Below are 24,879 nucleotides of genomic sequence, written 5' to 3'. Positions count from 1 at the left end.
AAGATTATGCTAAAGAATTAGATACATCACTGCCTACATATTGAAATAATGATAGTAGTTTGAGGTGTGAAAAGCCAAATGCGTATGAAATGGTGAAAAATTGTTATTATAGTGGGTTTCCTTGTAACTAGCACATGGCCTGCTGCACAACAGGCCCTCATAAATGTTTATTAATTTAATCCACTAAACTGTGTCAAGTAACTGTGCTCACCATATCTGCTCTTCTCATTAGCATATAAACTTGAGTCCCAGGAGAATTCATCAACATTCATAAAGCTCAAATAAGTGGAAATGATAAATTATCATATAATCCTATCATGCTTCTTTATCTATATTCAACTTCTTTTTCCTTCAGGAGATTTTAGTGTGTGGCCATTCCTTGGAAGTGAATATAACCACAAACCTGGACTTCTTCCTAAGTGTGGCTCAAGTTCAGCTCTTACATCAGTTAATAGTAGCAAATATGACTGGACTGGAACCATCAAACAAAGCCACAGAGGTAACTCTTACCTGATTTTGATTAGGCTTACTGCATTTGTGCCAACTTTACATTGATAATAGAAAAACAATAATTAAATGTTTTCTGCTAATTATTCTATATTTAAGTTTATTCAAAATATGTATATAAATCATTTGGGATTGGTATTCTTTATTTTTGAAATTTGCTTGGTCTCTTTTCCCATAATTCATCATGCACCTTTACAAAATTGCTGTGGCCCAGGCCCAGAAAAGTCACTGTTAAAAGCATGATTTTATTGCCCTGCTGCAGTTTTTAAAGTACAGTGCACAAAACCTGGTATAGCTTTCCCTTACTCAGATCCATTACAGGGACGGGGCCCCTTTTGGAAATGAACTTTGTAAGAGTACAATGGGAATAGCTTCAAAAAACAGCTTCTAAAGCATTTGTTTCCCATGCTCAGTGAAGAATGGACATAATCAAAAAACTTGAATGCCTGCCTAGAATTTTAATTTTGATCCAGTGTTCATTGGAAGCCTGCATTGTAACCACAAAGTATGTCAACATGAAACAAAGAAAGCTGCTTGTTAGATGCTTCTCAAGATACTGTTGCTTTGCTTTTTGTTTCCCTACTGCTATAATCACATCTGTACTTAGAGTAATTAATTATTTTATAAAATCTGTAATGAAGAACCTGTTTATCTATGAAAATGACATTGCTTATATTTTTGTCATGAGTTAGATGCAGAAGTCTCTTAAGTGTTGTTTATTAAGAAGGAAGGGAAGGAGGAGGTGTTCCCTGAGAGCCTCTTGATACTAAGCAAGTGTGCCAGGTATTTTCATGTAAGTTAACTTGTGTGCCTTCAAGCATGTTATTAACAACCACTCTGTGAGCCAGATGTGAGCATTATCACCATCTTACAGATTAAGACATTGGGGCTCAGAGACAGTATGGGACCTGCCTGACAGCATACACACATCACTAAAAAATGGTGAATCAGAGTATTTAAATCTTTCCAGTCAGTACTTTATTCATTCTACCACAGTTGCTGTGCTATAACTGTTACCTTAGTCCCAGTCACCTTTTTAAAAAATTATTTAAAAATGATAAAAACTGTTACCTTTCATAAAGATTCTCTTAACTGCATCATCTTTAACCCCCCTGATTTGTTTGCTCAGTATCTTTTAAAAGGACTATAAAGCTATATATTCTTCAAAATACTGACTTTTTCCCCCAATATATTTTAGACCATCCATAAGAATATAAATATATGATATGAAAGTAAGCAGAGCAACAAATTTTCCCCATGACATTTGAAGCAGCTTAGGTTGGAAACAAACCGTTACATTATTTGTGCCAATTTTATGAACCCGTCATAACAGAATCTGTCATGTGAAACCTAACTCATGGATTTCTGATGTGTTTTAGGAATTTATAGAATTTAGCAATTGGTTGCTAACTATTTACCTACCTATTTCTAATATCTATTGGTAGGATCTGATGTTAGTAAATAAGGCCCACTCAGAGTTAGACTACTAACAACTCTTTCCTGAATGTCAAGTCTTTTCTCACAGTTCCATAAACAAGCTAGGATTGGTTTTGCTGTTTTAAAAATATGTCTTTGGCTGTTTATTCCTTCTTGGAGATGATATTAAAAGTACAGACAGTATACTGAAATACAGTATAAGCAGTACACTGCAAAATGATTAGTATGGTAAAATTTATTTTATGTGTGTTCTACCACAATTGGAAAAAAAAGAAGTACAAACTCCAATGAGGAAAGACAGTTTATTCCTTTCCACCGCCTCAGTAAGGTATGTCTGTGAAATTTCAGTATTAAAAAAAAGATCTTCCATGAACTAGAATATTTTTCTATTCATAAGTGAGTAACACAACTCGTATCTGATACATAAAGATACTGTAAAGAATTGGTATAATTTCTTCCTTAAATGTCTGATAGAATTCACCAGTGACCCATCTAGACCCCTGAAGCTTTCTGTTTGTGAAGTTGATTAATTATTGATTCAACTTCTTTAATACTTGTAGGCCTAATCAGATCCTCTGTTGCTTCTTATATGAGTTTTGTTAGAGTCTGTCTTTCAAGGAGTTGGTTTGTTTTCTTCAAATGGTATGGGCTGGACGTAGTATTTCTTTATTATTCTTTCAGTTTATGTAGGAGCTGTAGTTATGTAGTTATGCATTTCTGATGTTCGTAATGTGATTCCTCTCTTTGGGTTTTTCGTTTGTTTTCTAGTTTTTGGTGTTTTGGTTAGCCTGGCTTAGAAGGTTGTCAGTGTTACTGATCTTTTTAAAGAATTAACTCTTGGTTTTATTCATTTTCTTTTTTGGATTTCCAGTTTTCAATTTCATTGATTTATGCTCTAATTATTATTTCATTTTCCCTGCTTACTTTTAATGGTGTTAATATTTTCAAAAAATGTTTTATAAGGTTTCATTTGAAACATTAGTTTTAAAAACTATTCAGGAGCATGAAAAGGTGATTTTGTTACTAGAGGAAACATATCTACAGTATAAACAAAGAGGAAGAAAGATGGATAGGTCTTTGAAAATCGAAAGGAAAACTGAACCAATCTAAGGATTATTGCTAGAACCAAGATTTAATATTATGTTTACTTATATAGACAACTAACATATAATAAAACTTTTAAGTATATAACTAAAAGAGAAGCCTTTCAGGTAATAAAATGACCAGCTGATTACAATCCAGTATTTTTGCTCTAAAAGTGTACATACTGCCTAGTGATCAAACACTATGTATTTGTACACTTTCATATTCAGTGTTTCCTTCAAATGTTATGACTTCCATGATTTCTAGTTCCCAGAATATGCAGTTTCTTCATTGTAAATTAACCTTTTCTTATTTTTCTATGCATATATGACAGGCTGAGAAAATATGCAAGAAAAATAAACATGTAGTAATCAAAAGTGAAAGTCACTCAGTTGTGTCCAACTCTTTGTGACCCCATGGACTAAACAGCCTTTTCCTTCTCCAGGGGATCTTCCCAACCCAGGGATCGAACCCATGTCTTCCACAGGTGGATTCTTTACCAGCTGAGCCACAAGGGAAGCCCAAGAATACTGGAGTGGGTAGCCTATGCTTTCTCCAGCAGATCTTCCCAACCCAGGAATCAAACCGGGGTCTCCTGCATTGCAGGCGGCTTCTTTACTAATTGAACTATCAGGGAAGCCATTATTCAAAAAGCCACAATTAATTCCATATTACAAAGTACATGTCATTCTACATTCTATAGTTTGTGTCTCTATGATAACATCTGGCTCTGTTGCACTAGTACAATAGGAATGTTATCTGGTTTCTTATATCTTAGTTCACTGTCAGTCACATGAGGTTGGAAGTTCACCTCCAAGATAACTTCATAATCAAATCTAAATGTACAGTTCTAATTTTTCTCCAAAAACAGAGCTCTACGACTCATCCATGGTTTCTTTTCTAATGTTTAGCAGGGCAAAATTGGTTTACTCTTTAGAAGATTCTTTACCGTTTTATAAGGTAGTCTAGGTCCCATAAAGGTCCAATTGTATAAAAGTGGTTATTAGTAATATAATCATAACATTTATGAAAGAAGAATTAACAAGGGAGCTACTTTAACTCCTTGTACCAATGTCAGGAAACTTTTGAAGGACATAATGACTAAACAAAGAGTTAACTTGAATTTGTGCAGGTCTGTTTATAGGCTAGTAATGCAGACCATTTTTATATGATAATAAAAGGAAACTAAACATCATCTTAAGTATTCCTAAAGCTGTTGGTATTCAGGACATTATAAGGAGTTGATAAAAAATAAAACAAAAAAATCTACTTTTTTTAAGGGCTTCCCTGCTGGCTCAGCAGTTAAAGAATCTGCCTGCAGTGCAGGAGACCTCAGTCGATTCCTGGGTCGTGAAAATCCTCTGGAGAAGGGATAGGCTACCCATTCCAGTATTCTTGGGCTTCCCTAGTGGCTCAGCTGGTAAAGAATCTGCCTGCAATACAGGAGACCTGGGTTTGATCCCTGGGTTGGAAAGATCCCCTGGAGAAGGGAAAGGCTACCAACTCCAGTATTCTGGCCTGGAGACTACTTTTTAAACATTTTATTCCAGTTGCAGTCACACACACACACTCACAAAAAAATACACCATAAAAAAGATAATTTGTACAGAATTTCAAGTATTACATGATTTAAACTAAGATGAAAGCTGAATAATCTGAAGTCTATAGAACTATAAACAGTATAGATAAGATACTAAAACTAGTCTGTTTACTTGAAATGGTTAATTTTTTAATGAAATGCTAATTTTTTCTCAAAGTAGTGCATGAATTTTAACAACAAAATGTGGCTAAACTAAATATATCATGATAATGTCAGTATGTTAGCATCCCCTTAGCCTTTCTTAACTCTCTGAGCTTTTCCTTCTGGTATTTATTGCCATCTTTCTGAATAAAATGAATAGACTAACATCTCTTGGGCTTCCCTCAGCTCAGTCGGTAAAGAATCTACCTGCAATGCAGGAGACCTGGGTTCTATTCCTGAGTTCGGAAGATCCCCTGGAGAATGAAATAGCAATCCACTCCAGTATTCTTGCCTGGAAAATCCCATGGACAGAGGAGCCTGGTGGGCTACAGTCCATGGGGTCACAAGAGTTGGACACAACTTAGCGACTAAACCACCACCACAACATCTCTTAATTTACTTATTGTAGTATTACCTATTCATTTTATTTTACTGTAGGTGAAGATTCTGTCTCTTTTACACTTCTCTTTCACTCCTGCATTTTCCAATATTTTTATATTATGTTTTTAAAGTCATTATGAATTGTTTTCTTCATAAAGACTATAATATGATTATATTTCTCTCCTATATTCTTCTGTTTTCCCTAAAGTTAATCACTGCCACATTCTTTTTATTTGCTCAGGTTTTTTATTGTTGCTAAATCTCTATGTCTTCTCTCTCTCTACCCCAATCCCAACTCTCACCAACACCTAATACCTGGTATATAATTTAATTTTTTACACTTTGTGACTTATAATGTCACCTCTGCTTTTCCTTTAAAACCATTTTTCCTAAAGTTTTACTTCTACCTTCTTCCTGGACCAGTAGTCCTCTCAACTTGCTGCATACTTGACACAACTGATTCAGATGAGAGAAGGTTGTGATATTTTAAGGTAATAGTAGAATGTTGGGAGATTATAGGTAATCAAGTAAGTAATATTTTTTCTGTGAATATAAATTAATAAAATCACCAGTATCTTTATCCCACCATTCTAAAATATTAGATATTTTCAGTCCTCTATAGAAATAATGATGGTATAGAAAAATATTGTAATATAACTTATTCAGTTCAGTTCAGTCACTCAGTCATGTCCGACTCTTTACAACCCCATGAACTGCGGCACACCAGCCCTCCCTATCCATCACCAACTCCCAGAGTTCACTCAAACTCACGTCCATCGAGTCAGTGATGCCATCCAGCCATCTCATCCTCTGTCGTCCCCTTTTCCTCCTGCCCCCAATCCCTCCCAGCATCCGGGTTTTTTCCAATGAGTCAACTCTTCACATGAGGTGGCCAAAGTACTGGAGTTTCAGCTTTAGCGTCATTCCTTCCAAAGAAATCCCAGGACTGATCTCCTTTAGAATGGACTTCTTGGATCTCTTGCAGTCCAAGAGACTCTCAAGAGTCTTCTCCAACACCACAGTTCAAAAGCATCAATTCTTCGGCACTCAGCTTTCTTCACAGTCCAACTCTCACATCCATACATGACCACTGGAAAAACCATAGCCTTGACTAGACGGACCCTTGTTGGCAAAGTAATGTCTCTGCTTTTGAATATGCTATCTAGGTTGGTCATAACTTTCCTTCCAAGGAGTAATTTAATTTTAATTTTTAATTTAATTAAATTAATTTTAATTTCATGCCTGCAATCACCATCTGTGTTACACATGCCTAATATAGTTTATTTGGGTGTTTTTACAGTTTGCCATAAAATAGGATGTAATAGGTTGGACTTTTTAGAGCAGTGATTGAGTATATACCCTAGGAGTGGTGACATAGGTTGTTTTTTGGTATTATTATTATTATTATTTTAGGTTGGAAATTATCTGCTTTGGAGTTGATTCATTTTAGGAATGGAAATTCTGAAATTTTTAGTCAACAGTGTAAAATTCTTACAAGACATACTTGACTAACCTAAGGATTGCTGGAGGTCATTGGAACTTAGAAATAAAGAAGAGGAGAATCGACTTTGAGTGGTGATGTAGTAGCAGGTGTTTTCTGGAGTAGACCTTTAGTCAAGATGAGCAAAACAAAGGCAAATGTACCTTAAGAACACAGATGATTGGAGGTAGGGTTTGAAAGCAGGAACTAAGGCTGGTTTGGGAGAGGATGTTGATGTTCTGGGTCTGTCTCAGTGCTTCCTGTCTTGAGGTGGACATGAATGGGAGAGGCCATTTCAGAGTTCACGTATTTCTGTAACTTTTCTCATTAGAAAAGGACATAGGGGTTTTGGATAACATGCTTGTGGTGTCTTTCTATTAGCATTACTATGCTGAGCATTTGTTTCCCTTCAGAGGCATCTGGATGAACCACTTGTAACCAGGCAATAAACCCAAGCCCCAGTAAAATATGGATTCAGGCAGAGCCTTAAATGGACATGAGGGCCTGGGAGGAAATAACTTGAATTTCTTCAACTGTAGACCTGGGAATGATACTAAGTATATTACTACCTATTCTCTCCAAGGGAAGGACTTCTTAGGTCCACTGAGCAATCACACCTGTTTCAAGAAGTTAGACCTTGTCAGTGTTAAAAATAGTATAGTTTTCTCCTGATAAATAAGCTTATTCTTAGAAAGAAACACGCTGTAGTTACTAAAAGGTAGATCGTGAACATCAAAAAAGCAAGAAAAAATTTAATTTTCCAGCCATTCTGATATTTATCCCATATAGATTTCCTGCCCAGAAGACCAGTGAATGTGCCAAATTTTCCTGAGGCACTATTGAACTATCATCCTAGTCTTTTTCAGCAGTATTCATTGAGGGATTACTCTATACCAGACATACTGGCTACAAACAGATAGAGGTATGAAAAATAAACATACCGTGGCCCCTGCCCTCTAGGATTTTATAATATTCATGTAAAATAAAGCATAAATTTATAACTAAGAACTCAGAACAGTAAACAAAATGTGTCAAATAAGCTCTATTTAAAACTAGTGCTGTAATAACTACTCAGAATAAGGAAAAAACTAGGTAGTCAGAGATCTGGCTTCATAGAGAAGTTGGGTTTAAATAGAGAAGAGTGACCTGCCTTGTGTACTCAGTAAATATTGAACCCTTCCTTTGTGTCAAATGCTGTTATGGGTACTAGGGTAACAGCATTAAAGAAAAGAGGTTAAGTTTCTGATTTCATGTTCTAGTGCTCATATATTCAGAGGTGAAGAATAATTGGAACTAGATCAATATATATTGACACCTATATAACTAGTAATATATGACTGTATATATAAACATACATATATACATGCATGTATACATATGTACAGACTCATCCATGCACATAACTAGTTGCATTCATTACCTACCATTTGCCCAAAATTAGTCATGTGGTCACACCTGGCTGCAAGAGAGGCTGGAAATGTAGTCTTTCTAATACAAGACCATATGCCCTGCTAAAAGGCATTTTATCATGAAAGAAGATAATAAATATTGGGGTACAACTGACAGCCTAAGCCACAGAGACTTCAGGGTCACCTGATATTTAGTTAGCATAGTCCTCAGAAAGCAACCTTTGCTCTCCTCAATACTTTAAACATATCCTAAAAAGTTCTACACCGTATAATTTTGCAGATCATTCAGTGCTGTTATAGGGGACAAGTGTTGTCTTTACTCAGCATTTCTAACTCTCTTCTGGTAATAGAACTCCCCTTCCTTTGGCTAAACAACATTCTCCTAGTAATACTTTATGTGGTTTTGATAGGAATTCCCATTTCAGGCTAGACAGGAGACAAAGGCCTGATTAGTTATCATATCAATCTCCTGCCTGATTAGTTATCATATCAATCTCCCTGACCCAGTTATTGGTCCACATATGGGCAGTTTACTCCAGCAAGTGCAGTGTTGCATATGAAGACACTGGGAAGAATAAGTCCTCTCTGCTAGGGATCATTAAGTTCAGATGTTGTCATATTGGAGCTTTCTTTGACCACTGTCCCACTCTTCTTCTCTACTGTCACATGAAGAAAATCTGTGTCAGAAAAGAGGTGTTGAACTTACAGAAATGAACAAAACTGAGCGAAAGAGAAAATCTTTGACATCATTTGACTCCCTTGACACAGTTCTAGTCAATGAGTTACAGGAGAGAAGTATTCTACTTATTTCTAGGAAAGTCTCCACATTCTTTTTACTCCTTGAAATAACAGCGTGGAAGTGACATGCTACTTATTACTATGTGGTGACAAACATTGGGACAAAAGCTACACACTGAGGTTAGCACAGTGGGGTAGTGGGTAGTGTAATCCTAAAATGTAAGTGACATCATGGAGCCACTGCAACCAGCCCTAGACTTTGTTTTATGTTAAAGTAAACATAAACTATTAAGCCACTACTATTTGGCTGTCTGTTACATAAGGCCAAACCCACTACTCACTGATGCAGACAATATTGCAGTGTTTTGAGGTGGAGATACTGAGAAAGTACTGAGGGAAAGTACTGAGCACAGAATAGAATTTGATGCTGAATAAATGCTTGTAGTATAATTAGTAAATGAATTCCTTAATTCACAGGAAGTCCTATTTCTGTTCATAGAAATAGCAAAGATAAGATGTATGCTGCATACAGGACTTCCCAGGTGGTGCTAGTAGTAAAGAACCCGCCTGTCAGTGCAGGAGATGAAAAAGACGCGGGTTTGATCCCTGGGTTAGGAAGATCCCCTGAAGGAGGGCATGGAAATTCACTCCAGTATTCTTGCCTGGAGAATCACATGAACAGAGGAGCCTGGCAGGCTACAGTCCATGGGGTCACATAGTTGGAGACGATTGAAGGGACTTAGCACAGAACATGACACATAAATATCAAAAAAACTAGAAGAAATTGATGATTAACTGTATGTTTGATGGAGACAGGCTGGGTATATATTGAAAGCTTTCAATACTAGACTGTAATGTTTTAAGTAATTTAGGCAGTAGAGAGTAATTGAAAATAGCTAAGCTAGAGAGTAACTGTGAACAGGTGTGCTTTGAAGCTCAGATCCATTTTAGACTGAACCTATAAACTGTACTCACACACTGATAGGAGGTATGTGATCTTCAAACACAAATGTTATAGTTACATTTATATTTTCTTTTATTCTAACATAACAGAATATACTATATTCTGTTACAGTATCAGTTTATTTCAGTTAGGATTTGAAATTGCTGTAGCATATAATATCACCTATTGTTTCCAGAAGCTACAATTCTTATATATAGATATATAATTAAAAAAATTTTTAAAAAGGACACACTTTTAAAATGGACTAAATAGAAGGGTGAGAGGGCTAAGATTGCCCTAGGTTATGTTCATATGGCTACAGTAATTACTCCGTTATTCCTGAATAGCAAGTAATCATCTTATTAAGCCTACTTACAGAGGGAGTGTATGTAAGGAGTAACACATGCTCATTTTCAAATCAGTGTTTTAGAGTAAATAAAACTTTTGTAGCAAAATAAAAACCATATTTTTAGGGGTAAAGAATGGAACCACATCACTGGGGATCTGAAGGTGGAGGTTCTTTGATCCACTCACTGCAGATCCTGGCGAGGAGTGTAGACAGCTTCTAAGACTAATTGAGCATTTCTTCCTTTGCCTTCTCGCCTTCCTCCTCTTCCTCCTCCACTTAACCACTTGGTTTTAGGCACTTCCTTAGCTCTTCTTTCTTTTCAGTCTCCAGCAATGACTCACTTAGTAACCTGTTCCATGCCTGCTTTGGTACCTTTTCTTATATTCTGACAGCTCTAAAAAAAATTTTTTTAAAGGAAAATATTATTTACCCAAAAAGTTAACTTTAATGATCATAAAATAAACAGTACTTACTCTATATTTCTTCAGATTTCTAAAATAATGGATATTTCTACCAAAATAAGCTTACTGTTCGCCAAGAAGATTTCCTCTTATTTGTTGTATTTGACTCCTCCATACCTATTTAAGGAATTAAGAACCCCATAAAGCAGCGTATCCAGCTGTCCAAGAAGCATGATAAAATTACAGTTAAAAAGAAGTTATAATCAAACTGGTCAGATAAGATGCAGGTCCCTTAGCTACAGCTCTGTCTAAAGACTTCTTTTCCCTTTCATCTGTGCTTCTACCTAGGCCTCCTTGTCTGTTCTATGTTTATATTTCTTCCTGTCTGTGCTAAGTTATATGCCTTCTCTGTGATCTTGAAATCTCTGTCTTTCTTACATATGTCTTGTGAATTTCCAACACTGTCTTTTAATACCTTATTCCTCATGGTATTCATCTGTAAGGTGAAAGAAAGCTCTAGGAAAATAGGTTATAGCTAATTATTATCTCTTCTGAGTCAAAATATGATAAAAAGAGCTAGCTATTCAAAATAACTTGAGAGTCAGTGATTTGCTTAGTTTCATATCTGACAGTCTGTACTTTTCTAACAAGCACACTTTTGGACTTTCAGTTACTTTTACATGGAAGAGTCGACTTAAAAAAAAATTAACATCAGAGCCATGGGAATGTATATAATTCTCATCCAAGATTTCATACATTTTAAAATTGCTTATTTCTAGACCTTTGGCTTTTCATCAAAGGTTTTCTATAGAAAATGACTAAAAACCCTCTCACAGAGTATAGAGATACATAAAATAAACACCAAGACCTAAATCAAATAATCTTCCTTCTACCCTTTTTTAAGATTCCTGGACTTCAGCAAATGTGCCATAGGTGCCTTTATACCTTTCTTTATAAAAATTGTCCCATTCAGTACTGCACCATTGGAAGACACAAAAGTGCACTGGGAAGACTGAAGTATTCTGTTTCTTGATTGTGGCAGTCGTTACACAACTGTAGACACTCATCAAAGACCATTAACTGTTATATTTTAAAAAGTGACTTTTATTACCAGCAAATTACATGCCAGTAAACCTGACTTAAGAACATTTGACTGCTTAGTAACACAGCTTTGGAAGACACAAAAATCCACTTAGCAACAGCGATCCCTATTAGTGACAGAGTGTCTATTACTGAAGTACTGAAGTGGATGCCCAGTGTCTGTAACACCAGCCAACACTGGGTGCTCACCATGTGCTAAGTAGTCTAAGCGTTATAGGTAGTTTAACTCCTTTAGTCCTTCAGTAACCCTGTGAGTTTGGGGCTCTTTCTTAAACTATATTGGTATGGAAACTGAGTGTCAAGAAAGCCCTATGATTTGCACCAGATTGTATAACTAATCAGTATCAGAACCAAACTATTCCCCCTACCCCCCGCTTGAGAACATAGTGGTTAAAAGTGCTGTTAATTCAGTGACCTAACTGGTATGAATATGAGTGTTTCAACAGGGAGATTAAGCAAAAACTTGTTTATACAGGCCTTATTTGTTCTTATATAAAATTTACCTTTTATTGTATTATAATAGTAAGCCCCTAAAGGATCTAAAACAAGAGCATAACTTCATCAGAGTATACTGGGAGGTGGATTGGCTGGGAGACCAGTGGCAGCTCCAGATGATGAGAATCCAAAACTGAAGCACTGATTTAGGGAAGAGGAGGAAGGCCACTATTGGGCTAGCTGCATTTGCTTGAAAGGACGTATAGAAGGAGGAAAGTCCTAGGAAAATAGGTTCTCGCTAATTCAGTATTATTCTTTGAAAATAAAACCATGATAAATGGGCTGGTTTGTCTCAGCACATGTTTTGGAGGAAAGATAGGGCTCTAGATCGTTTTTTCCCCAGCTCTTCTAAATTTTATGACAAAAGGCAGTGACTCTCCTGCTACATGTTTGCTTACAGGTGTCAGCTCTACTTGAATTCAAAGACCACAGTTTGGAATCTCCCTGTACTTTGCACCTACTTGAACTCTCAAATACTCAGCTCACTATTTCATATATGCCCCCAAATAAAAATGTTGAACTATTGTCATTTTAGAAGTTCAAGAGAGGGCTCTTATTTGTGCTTTTTGGTTCTATTTTTAAGTATGGAAAAGACAAGTATGTTTAAATGTCAGTGAGAAAGATTCAGTTGGAAGAAAGATTGAAATATGTTGTGATGAGAAGGGAAAATCAATAGTGTAACATTCCTAAAATAACAAGAAAATAACATCTCATGAGAAAAAGGTAGAGGAGTTGACACCTCTTCTAATGTAGCAGAAGGAAAGATAGAATGGATGGTCACATATGTAAGAAGATTTAAAAGTTTAATAATACGGATTTGGGAGTTGAGGAGGTGCTCATTTGGTATTTTACTCCATGAAATAGAGTGTAAGGACATCCACTGGGGCTTCCCTGGTGGCTCAGTGGTAAAGAATTTGCCTGCCAAGCAGGAGACGTATATTCGATCCCTGGATCGGGAAGATCCCCTGGAGAAGGAAATGGCAACCCACTCCACTATTCTTGCCTGGGAAGTCCTCACAGCAGCCTGGTGGGCTACAGTCTATGGCGTCGCAAAGAGTCAGATTCAACTGAGAGACTGAACAGGCATAATGAAAGGACATCTAAGGAATGGTGCAGGGTTCAGAAATTTGAGATGGGGGCCCAGAAGCTACGTATTCTTTCGAAACTTTAATTTTTTACCCAGTAAATATAAATCAGGATCTTTAAAAATGCGTACAAATAATAGTGAAATATGAAGATTTCTTAAAGTAAGACCAGAGAAACAAAAACACAACATAAGTTTGAGCCACAAGGACTGAACCTCGGATTGCGCTCTTAATTTCCTGGCAGCCAAAACAGAAAAAATCAGATACTAATAAATTGCTTAAAAGTTTTACTGATTTTTGGAATGTATAGATCTTTAAAAATAATTTTTATATTTTAAAATAGTTTTAGATGTGCAAAACAGTTGCAAATATAGTTTCCGTATACCCTGCACTAAATTTCTCTATTTTCAACAAAAAATGTCCCTATTATGGACATTTGTCATAGGTTATGAACCAGTATTTAAATGTAATTATTAACTAAAGTCTATTCTTTACTCAGATTTCCTTATTTTTCACTAAGAAGATTTTACTAATGTCTTATTTCTGTTCCTGGCATCCATCAAGGATACCACAGTACATTTAGTTATGTGTCCAAAGACTCCTTAGACTATGACAGTTTCTCATATTTTACTTGTTTTTGATGACCTGTCTTGAGGAGCAGTAGTCAGGAGTAGAATGTCCTTTAATTTGGATTTGTCTAATGTTGATGAGGGTATATCCACATAAATCATTTGGGAATTCTTTGTACTGGAGATTGTCTATTCACCCACTGAAAATTTGGAAAAATCAATTAAATAGTATAGATTGCAACTGTAGTTAATCCCTTATAAGCTGGCATTTCTTTATTCTGTTAGAACTTTAGTATCTCCATCTGCAGAATGAGAGGTTTAGACTATGCAGTTGACCTTCACCTCCCTTTCTTGTCTTTCATTGATGTCTTTGTTGACCTGGGGAAAAGCCCAAGGCTGACCTCCAGTGGTAACCCATACTGCTCTGTGAGAAATAAATGCCTGTTAATTGAGATGAGTTGAAACAGATAGTTAAAGCAACACTCAAAAGCAAGACAGTTGCTAGTTTTTTCCTTCACTTAGTAGTAGTTGATTGCAAGTCTCAATTTCTCTATGATATGACTAATTTCTGTCTAAAAGTGACCCAGAAATGTCTTTTTCTGTTCTTTTGAAATTTCAGCCATTTGGAAAGAAATAGTCTGAACTCTTTTTGTCAACATATAGGTAACTCTGATTCTGTATATAATCACTTCAAAACATCACTTCTGCTGTAATGATATTTCTTGCAATAATTTAGTAGTTTTTTCAGTCATTCATTTAGTTTTCCTAAGCTGTTTTCTGGTAAACTTGCCATCTTTTTCATTTTTTTTCCCACATAGCTTCTCTCTTCTCTTGGAACACATATTCATATGAACTCTAGTTTGCCTTTTCCCCAAATAATCTTAGAATATATTGTGAACCTGTTTAATTTGAATATATTTCTAATGGGGACGTTCCTCTAATATTGTCTTTACCATTTTTCAAGGGGAGGATATAGGTTTCTGGGGATCTGAATTTGGCCCTTTTTAGAAAGAACAAATTACAAATATAAAATTAGGTTTAATATCTTATACAGGCAAAAGTACTTGAAGCTGAAACTTTCTATTAACTTTATGCTAAATATCTCTCAACCAGTTGTGGATGAGAAATGACATTACCACTGTATTAGTTTTCTATTGCTCCTGTAATGTTCAGTTCAGTTCAGTTCAGTCACTCAGTCGTGTCCGACTCTTTGTGACCCCATGAATCGCAGCATGCCAGGCCTCCCTGTCCATCGCCAACTCCCAGAGTTCACCCAAACTCATGTGCATCAAGTCGGTGATGCCATCCAGCCATCTTATCCTCTGCCGTCCCCTTCTCCTCCTGCCCCTAATTCCTCCCAGCATCAGGGTCTTTTCCAATGAGTCAACTCTTCGCATGAGGTAGCCAAAGTATTGGAGTTTCACCCTCAGCATCAGTCCTTCCAACGAACACCCAGGACTGATATCCTTTAGGATAGACTGGTTGGATCTCCTTGCAGTCCAGGGGACTCTCAAGAGTCTTCTCCAGCACCACAGTTCAAAAGCATCAGTTCTTCGGCGCTCAGCTTTCTTCACAGTCCAACCCTCACATCCATACAGAACCACTGGAAAAACCATAGCCTTGACTAGACGGACCTTTGTTGGCAAAGTACTGTCTCTTCTTTTTAATATACTGTCTAGGTGGGTCATAGCTTTTCTTCCAAGGAGCAAATGTCTTTTAATTTCATGGCTGCAATCACCATCTGCAGTGATTTTGGAACCCCCAAAAATGAAGTCTCTCACTGTTTGCATTGTTTCCCCATCTATTTGCCATGAATTGATGGGACCAGATGCCATGATCTTCATTTTCTGAATGTTGAGCTTTAAGCCAGATCTGACTCTGAGCCAGATAAAAGATCTGATGCCTGGCATATCTCTGGCATGATCTTCTAACCCATCATAAGTCGGTCCAGTAGATTACATAGTGATTCTCATGGTATCCCTCAAGACAGAGCTCACTGGGTAGTCCCTGGGACAGCTTCTAGAAGCACTGTAGGAGCCCATGTGCATCAACTGTACGCATGCTGTTCAGTCCCTCAGTTGTGTCCAACTCTTTGCCACCCCATGGACTTGGAGCATGCCGGGCTTCCCTGTCCTTCACTATCTGTTGGAGTTTGCTCAAACTCATGTCCCCTGAGTTGGTGATGCCATTTAGAATAACTTGAGCCCTAAAATGCATATTTTTAAGTGTTACTACTGATCTCATTAGAAAAGTCTAAATGTTGGGAAGCTACCAGTTCATGATAGCAAATACAGGTTTTTCAAACTGCTAATTTTTCTTGAAAGTTTAAATTTCCTTATTGGCAATTAATTCTTTCATTTGTTTCCTTTAAGGAACAGTTTACTTTAGAGAAAATATTTGTGGAATGCCCAGTTCTTAATAACCATAGCTCTGTCAATCACTCTTTCAAATAAAAAAATTTTGTGGAGAAAAAAAATTCTATGGAGAAATCCGCTAGTAAAACATGCAATTCAGCTGTGTATCTGCTTTCCCTCAAGACAGCTAGCATTCTTTTGTATGTAGCACAGGTGCTTGGTGGACAATTCCCATTTTATCATACTGCATGTTAAACAGATACCTATTTACTGGTCAAGATTTAATAAAATGGATAATTTTTGCTGTTTCATCCAGAACATTCTTAAGTGGAACTGTTTCTTGATTCATTTATTTACTCTGTAACTGTATGGTGGAGCACTGTAGTTGTATTCCTGCTAAAGTACCCCCATTCCTTTTACACTATCAGTCAATTGTCAACATAGTGAAAAAGACAAATTATGTCTTAGCTTTATTGCAATGTTAGTGTTGACTTTAAGGTCACACTGTTAGGTACCTGTCTCACTGATAGGGTCTCTGGAACTTAAGGAGTCCATAGCCCATGCTTTGAGAAATACTGTCCAGACACTAAGCTTTGTTTTTCCTTCTTTAAAAATTATATTTCCCAGAAGCTTAATGAAAAGCCATATGCCATTTTTATAGAAACAAATATGTTTTGTTATTTTGGAGTATACTTTTAAAAATCTTATTTCTTCTATCTGCACTGCTTTTGGTAGTTCCATAATCTAAAGGTATTTTGGAAGTAAACAATGTCCACCATTTGAAAATGAAAAATAGTGGAAATGAACCTTTATTTGTCTCAAGTTAACTGACTAACTTGCTGTACATTTTAAGTTGCAACCCAAGCCTTCTGATTCTTAACTACAGTACTGTAGCTTCTTATAGGCTGTTTCACTATAAAATCTATGTAAAATATCATGATGTCTTAAAAGTAAAAAAGCAACAGTCCAAAGTGTATGCTTAATTTGTTATGTTTCATAATCTTCAAATAACCATTTTTCAAGCTTCAAAAGCAATGATGTTCTTTTAGAAAGGAGTAGAGGGGGATGGGTGCTGGTGGTCCAAGGGTTCAAACTTCTAGTCACAGGTGAACAAGTTCTGGAGATCTGATATGCTGTAGTTAACATTGTATACTTGAAAGTTACCAAGAGAGTAAATTTTAAATGTCCTCAACTACACACACAGAAATTGTTAATATGTGAGAGGAAGAATATGGTAACTACTCTTACTGATGATAGTTGTTTCACAGTGTATATATATTTAATATATATCAAATCATGACGTTGTACAACTTGAACTTACACAATGTTATGTGTCAATTTTATCTTCTTAAAGTTGTAAAAAATACTCCTGGATTACAAACTGATTATAAATTATGCTGACACTCTGACACTCTCATGGTGAATTCCCCTGTATACTGTTCTCTGGAAATGAAACCATTTAAACTGATGCTAAAGCTGAAACTCCAATACTTTGGCCACCTCATGTGAAGAGTTGACTCATTGGAAAAGACTCTGATGCTGGGAGGGATTGGGGGCAGGAGGAGAAGGGGACGACAGAGGATAAGATGGCTGGATGGCATCACTGACTCGGTGGCCATGAGTTTGAGTAAACTCCGGGAGTTGGTGATGGACAGGGAAGCCTGGCGTGCCGCGATTCGTGGGGTCGCAAAGAGTCGGACACGACTGAGCGACTGAACTGAAACAAAGAAATATTTTTTGAATGAAATGTGTCTTTAGTTATAAAACTTATTATTGCTAGAGATATACATGACTTGTGCAATAAACTGAATGAATTAGGTCTATAAAAATCTACAAGTTAACTTTCTATATAAAATATAATAAACATCAAATAAATATAGATATTTTATTAGCTGATTGATTTTTGTTAGTACTTTATTTGTGATACAGTTTTAGCAGAAGTCATATAATTGAGAAGACATTTAAAATGAATATTTATCTTAAAATTCTCAAGAATCAGATGTTCCCAGTAGTGATACTGATGATGACAGTAGATAGATAATAGGCATTAACTGCTTACCATGTGGCAGATACTATTCTGTGTTACTATATTCATTATCTCATTTAATTCTTAAATAGCTAAGTTAGAAAGTTACTGACATCACTAAGAATTAAGACACAAAAGAACAAACAAAAACAAGGCTTTGGGTTCAGTAATCAGTGACATGTATTTATTTGTCATAGGAATAATTTGACTGACCTAAGCAACTCTGTAAGCGGTCTCCCATGTAGTCTTCTATTTCTGAGCAGGAATTGTTTTGTGGTGGATGTTTTGTTTTGTTTTGTTTCTGAGTCAGTTTCTTAGCATAATGTGACTTTAGTTTCTATTTTTTAACACTAATAAAATGAATTGAAAGGTCTCCTAGTCATTCTGTAAGTTAAAGAATATTTCCAGAAATAGTGTTCTTATAGGTTTGATTGAATTTTTTCATAGAAAACACAGATGGAGGAAGGATACCAGATAATGTATAAGAATTCTAGGACTTCATACCTAAGGACTCAAAATGATAATGATGATGACCACAGCAACAGGCATTTATTGTATACTTATTGTTAGCTAGGTATGGTAAGTACCATATGAGCATTATCTCAGTTCTTTCTAAAGCCCATAAAATACAAAATCTATTACTACTCCTGTTTTTCAAAGGGACAAACCTGAAGCATGGGTTTTTTGAAAGTTATTTTCCCAGGATCATATAATTGATAACTGACAAAGCCAAGATTGCAATCCAGATTGTATGTCCTTCATTTGCATTAGTCTAACAGTCAGGATTCCTGATCCTGACATTTCCACTTATTAATCATGTCCTTATTTCTTATTTCTTCTTTGCACTTCAATGTACTTATCTAAAAAATGGGATTAAGAGTAGAGGTTCTTTGCTTTTCATAACTTTTTTAAGGTCACAGAAAGTTTGGGAGGCTTTTTAGGTTTGTGAGGATAAATGAGAAAGTAGAGCACTCAGCACAATTCTTGGTCCACAAAAGTGCTAAGTAGATGAAAAAGTCTATGGCAGTGAAATAATGAAATAAAGTTTCTCTTGCTGAGTGCCTCATTTCCACCCATGGCTCTTAGCACTGTCTATCAGTATTCTCCTACATCACTTTACCTTCTATCTAAATTTAAACCAGTCCAATAGACACAGCTGCTGCTGCTAAGTCACTTCAGTCGTGTCTGACTCTGTGTGACCCCATAGACGGCAGCCCACCAGTCTCCTCCGTCCCTGGGATTCTCCAGGCAAGAACAATGGAGTGGGTTGCCATTTCCTTCTCCAGTGCATGAAAGTAAAAAGTGAAAGTGAAGTTGCTCAGTCATGTCCGACTCCTGGTGACCCCATGGATTGCAGCCTACCAGGCTTCTCCACCCATGGGATTTTCCAGGCAAGAGTACTGGAGTGGCTTGCCATTGCCTTCTCCAATAGACATAGCAGCCAGGGGTAATTATCCAAAAGTTTATTTAGGGCTATATCATTCCTTTGTTCAAAACCTTCAATGCTTTTTCTTTGGCTAGTGAATTAAGTAAGAACTATGGCTGATACTGAGGATTCCAGCTTCTCTCTCCTACATAAAAACTTGAGTAGTTCTCATTTGGGATGGGAATAGAATTGCTTAGAAGTATCTTAGAAGGTTGTGGAAGTTACCGTGGAGCCACAACCTAAGTGTTAAGGTGAGGAATGCCCCAAGTCCTTTCGTGAGTGTGACAGTCTCACACAGATGGTCCCACCCAAGTGTGGGGAGTACATTTCTTCTTCCTGTTTCTCCTCCTACATACTCCCTGTTTTCCTATCATTCTTCCTTTATCCTGCTGTTTATTTGAATTTGTCTACCTCTCCTACATCCATGGCTGTTGTCACTTAACCCTTAGCTTAACCCTCTTATATTCCCAGATCCCTCCACTTCGTACCTGAACCACCCTTGGACTTTTAAATGTTTACTTCTTGAGACTCTTTACTCTTTACACTGGGCTGGATTTTTTTTTAATTGAAGAAGATATTTCACTACCCTGAATTCTTTTTGAAGATAGGCTCAAAGTCTGATTGATCTTTGAGTGTCCCAAGATATATAGCAGAGGTGTTACACCTTGCAACTATTTCTGAAGAGTAGAGACCCTATTTTAAATATTGGTTCTGTCACTTACAGGTTCATAAATTTTCTCCTGTATAAATGAGGAGATAATTCTACTACTTATCACCCAGAATTCTTGTGAAGTTGATATAAGATAATATGTTTAAAGCACTTGAAATAGTTCCAACAATAAGCACTCAGTCATTGTTAGCTTCTGCCATTATTATTATTGTTCTGTTGTTTACTCAGGATTCTAAGGGCCATGATTAGATTAGAGATGGCAAGAAGAGAGAATAATATAGAATAGATTTTCAAGGACTTGGTGGTATCTTAAATATATGAGGGTTGATAGACATAGATGAATCCAAAAAGATTACCAGATTTTTAAATTTGAGTGAGTGGATACACATTCCAGTCGTTCAAAAATATTTCATAAGCAAAGCGTATTAGCTCATGTTTTTGTGTTGCGTAAAATCACACCTATACACCTATCACTGTCTCAGAGAAAAATTCATTAGACTAACTTAAGTATTAGAACCACTCTGAAATTACTGTTATTCTTAAAATCTTAGAATTGAAAGAGCTCTTAAATATTATTTAACAATGCTCTCTTTATAGGTGAAGACATCGACACTTAGAGAGATTACAGATTATTACAGCTACTGAGTGAAAGATGCAGAACTGGATTCTAGAGGTTCTGAGTCCAACCAGCACTTTTCTCTAAGCAAAAAGAACCTAACATTAGAAAAATAGACAAATCATATGATCAGTGGTTAATAATAATCTTTATGGATTATCCACATTACTGTAAACATCTACCAAGATCCAAATAGATAAACAGACAAAAGATATGCAAAAGCAAGAGAAATAAAAATAAGTGAAATCACACAGTATTCCTTTTTCTGACTTATTAGCATACTATTCTCTAGGTCCATCATGTTGTTGGGATTGGCAAAATTTCATTCTTCTTACGGTTGAGTGATATTCCATTGTGTGTGTGTGTGTGTGTGTGTGTGTGTGTATGTATATATACACACCGTATCTTCTTTATCTATTCATCTACTGCTGTGCAGTTAGGTTGCTTCCCTAGGCAGAAGCTTTTTAGTGTGATGTACTCATACTTGTTTTTGCTGTTGCTTCCCTTGCCTGAGGAGACAGACCCCAAAAAATCCTGTGGAGACCAGGCTCAAAGAGCATATGCCTAGGTTTCTTTTCATCTCATTCAGCAAAGCTTCAAAGCAGAAACTAAAGGATCCAACTCTTTTCAAGTAATGCATCTTAGAGCAGACATTTAAAGGGACATTAAAGAAAATAAAGCTATTAAGGGAGTATAAAAGTACCTTCAGTTTAAGTCTGAATTTGGCAATAAGGAGTTCATGATCTGAGCCACAGTCAGCTCCTGGTCTTGTTTTTGCTGACTGTATAGAGCTTCTCCATCTTTGGCTGCAAAGAATATAATCAATCTGATTTTGGTGTTGACCATCTGATGATGTCCATGTGTAGAGTCTTCTCTTGTGTTGTTGGAAAATGGTGTTTGCTATGACCAGTGAGTTCTCTTGGCAAAACTCTATTAGCCTTTGCCCTGCTTCATTCTGTACTCCAAGGCCAAATTTGCCTGTTACTCCAGGTGGTTCTTCACTTCCTACTTTTGCATTCCAGTCTCCTATAAATGAAATGGACATCTTTTTTGGGTGTTACTTCTAAAAGGTCTTGTAGGTTTTCATATAACCGTTCAACTTCAGCTTCTCCAGCATTACTGGTTGGGGCATAGGCTTAGATCACCATGATATTGAATGGTTTGCCTTGGAAACGAACAGAGATCATTCTGTCATTTTTGAGACTGCATCCAAGTACTGCGTTTCTAACTCTGTTGTTGACCGTGATGGCTACTCCATTTCTTCTAAGGGATTCCTGCCCACAGAAGTAGATATAATGGTCATCTAAGGTAAATTCACCCATTCCAGTCCATTTTAGTTCGCTGGTTCCTAGAATGTTGACGTTCACTCTTGCCATCTCCTGTTTGACCACTTCAGTGTGCCTTGATTCATGGACCTAAATTTCGTGGAAGTGAGAAATAGATTTAATGGACTAGATCTGATAGACAGAGTACCTGATGAACTGTGGACGGAGGTTAGTGACATTGTACAGGAGACAGGGATTAAGACCATCCCCATGGAAACGAAAGGCAAAAAAGCAAAATGGCTGTCTGAGGAGGCCTTACAAATAGCTGTGAAAAGAAGAGAAGTGGAAAGCAAAGGAGAAAAGGAAAGATATTCCCATTTGAATGCAGAGTTCCAAAGAATAGCAAGAAGAGATAAGAAAGCCTTCCTCAGTGATCAATGCAAAGAAATAGAGGAAAACAACCGAATGGGAAAGACTAGAGATCTCTTCAAGAAAATTAGAGATACCAAGGGAACGTTTCATGCAAAGATGGGCTCAATAAAGGACAGAAATGGTAGGGACCTAACAGAAGCAGAAGATATTAAGAAAAGGTAGCAAGAATACACAGAAGAACTGTACAAAAAAAGATCTTCACCACCCAGATAATCACGATGGTGTGATCAGTCACCTGTCCTGGAATGTAAAGTCAAATAGGCCTTAGAAAGCATCACTACACACAAAGCTAGTGGAGGTGATGGAATTCCAGTTGAGCTGTTTCAAATCCTGAAAGATGATGCTGTGAAAGTGCTGCACTCAATATGCCAGCAAATTTGGAACACTCAGCAGTGGCCACAGGATTGGAAAAGGTCAGTTTTCATTCCAATCCCAAAGAATGCTCAAACTACCGCACAGTTGCACTCATCTCACGTGCTAGTAAAGTAATGCTCAAAATTCTCCAAGCCAGGCTTTAGCAATACGTGAACCGTGAACTCCCTGATGTTCAAGCTGGTTTTAGAAAAGGCAGAGGAAGCAGAGATCAAATTGCCAACATCCGCTGGGAAAAAACAAGAGAGTTCCAGAAAAACATCTATTTCTGCTTTATTGACTATGCCAAAGCCTTTGACTGTGTGGATCACAATAAACTGTGGAAAATTCTTAAAGAGATCGGAATACCAGATCACCTGACCTGCCTCTTGAGAAACTTGTATGTAGGTCAGGAAGCAACAGTTAGAACTGGACATAAAACAACAGACTGGTTCCAGATAGGAAAAGGAGTACGTCAAGGCTGTATATTGTCACCCTGCTTATTTAACTTATATGCAGAGTACATCATGAGCAACACTGGGCTGGAAAAAGCACAAGCTGAAATCAAGATTGCCGGGAGAAATATCAATCACCTCAGATATGCAGATGACACCACCCTTATGGCAGAAAGTGAAGAGGAACTAAAGAGCCCCTTGATGAAAGTGAAAGAGGAGAGTGAAAAAGGTGGCTTAAAGCTCAACATTCAGAAAAAGAAGATCATGGCATCTGGTCCCATCAATTCATGGCAAATAGATGTGGAAACAGTGTCAGACTTTATTTTTTTGGGCTCCAAGATCACTGCAGATGGTGATTGCAGCCATGAAATTAAAAGACGTTTACTCCTTGAAAGGAAAGTTATGACCAACCTAGATAGCATATTAAAAAGAAGAGACAGTACTTTGTCAACAAAGGTCTGTCTAGTCAAGGCTATGGTTTTTCCAGTGGTCATGTATGGATGTGAGGGTTGGACTGTGAAGAAAGCTGAACACCGAAGAATTGATGCTTTTGAACTGTGGTGCTGGAGAAGACTCTTGAGAGTCCCTTGGACTGCAAGGAGATCCAACCAGTACATCCTAAAGGAGATCAGTTCTGGGTGTTCATTGGAACGACTGATGTTAAAGCTGAAATTCCAATCCTTTGGCCACCTCATGCAAAGAGCTGACTCATTTGACAAGACCCTGATGCTGGGAAAGATTGAGGGCAGGAGGAGAAGGGGATGACAGAGGGTAAGATGGATGGATGGCATCACCAACTCGATGCACATGAGTTTGGGTGAACTCCAGGAGTTGGTGATAGACAGGGAGGCTTGGCATACTGTGATTCATGGGGTTACAAAGAGCTGGACACGACTGAGCGACTGAAGTGAAAAATACCTTGATTCAGAGAGAGTGAAATTCATGATGTCTGGCATCCAGTAAAAACTGGAAAGAAAAGCAAGAAAACGTGACCCACATGACCCAGAAATGGCAAAGATGATAGAATTATTATACAAGGTCATGAAAACAGTTATTATAAATCATGTCCTCTGTACACGACAGTAAACCAGGAACATATTGAGGAACAACCTGAAAGATATTTTAAAATTGAACTTCTATAGAAGTACAGTATCTAAGATTAAAAACAACTGAGTGGAATTCTCAGCAGATTTGACAGTTATCAGTGATCTTTAAGACATATCAATAGAAACTGGTCAAAATAAAACATACAGAAGAGAATATGGAGGGATAAGTGGAACAGAGAGCATCAGTAAGCTGTTGAGAGAGACTTCAGTCAGCCTAGTGGGTGTATGGTCATGGCACTGAGAGGAGAGGAGAGGCAGAGACAGGAAAACTTTTTTGAAAAAATAATGGCTGAACAGTTTTCAAAGTTGATGAAAACTATAAACCTCAGAGATCCAAGAAGAACCCTGAGCACCAGACACAGGAAGAAAACTGTACCAATGTCGAGTTGTTTACAGCCACTTTTGATAAAGACACAATCTTAACAGTAATCTGAGGAAAAAATGAGACAAAGATAAATT

At 37.0% G+C, this 24,879-nt stretch overlaps 1 protein-coding gene across 1 annotated transcript in view; it reads left to right on the top strand.

Moving 5' to 3' along the window:
* The window catches only part of VPS13B (vacuolar protein sorting 13 homolog B), a 775,227-nt gene that overhangs the window by 494,224 nt on the left and 256,124 nt on the right, over positions 1-24,879 (top strand). Inside the window, exon 32 of the mRNA XM_052651420.1 lies at positions 356-499. Within this exon, the coding sequence (XP_052507380.1) occupies positions 356-499 (144 nt within the window). The remainder of the gene's footprint in view (positions 1-355; positions 500-24,879) is intronic.

The sequence above is a fragment of the Budorcas taxicolor genome, chromosome 14, assembly GCF_023091745.1.
Source record: "Budorcas taxicolor isolate Tak-1 chromosome 14, Takin1.1, whole genome shotgun sequence".
NCBI lineage: Eukaryota > Metazoa > Chordata > Mammalia > Artiodactyla > Bovidae > Budorcas > Budorcas taxicolor.
The sequence above is the reverse complement of the archived record's forward strand: the minus strand, read 5'-3'. Positions and strand labels throughout refer to the sequence as shown.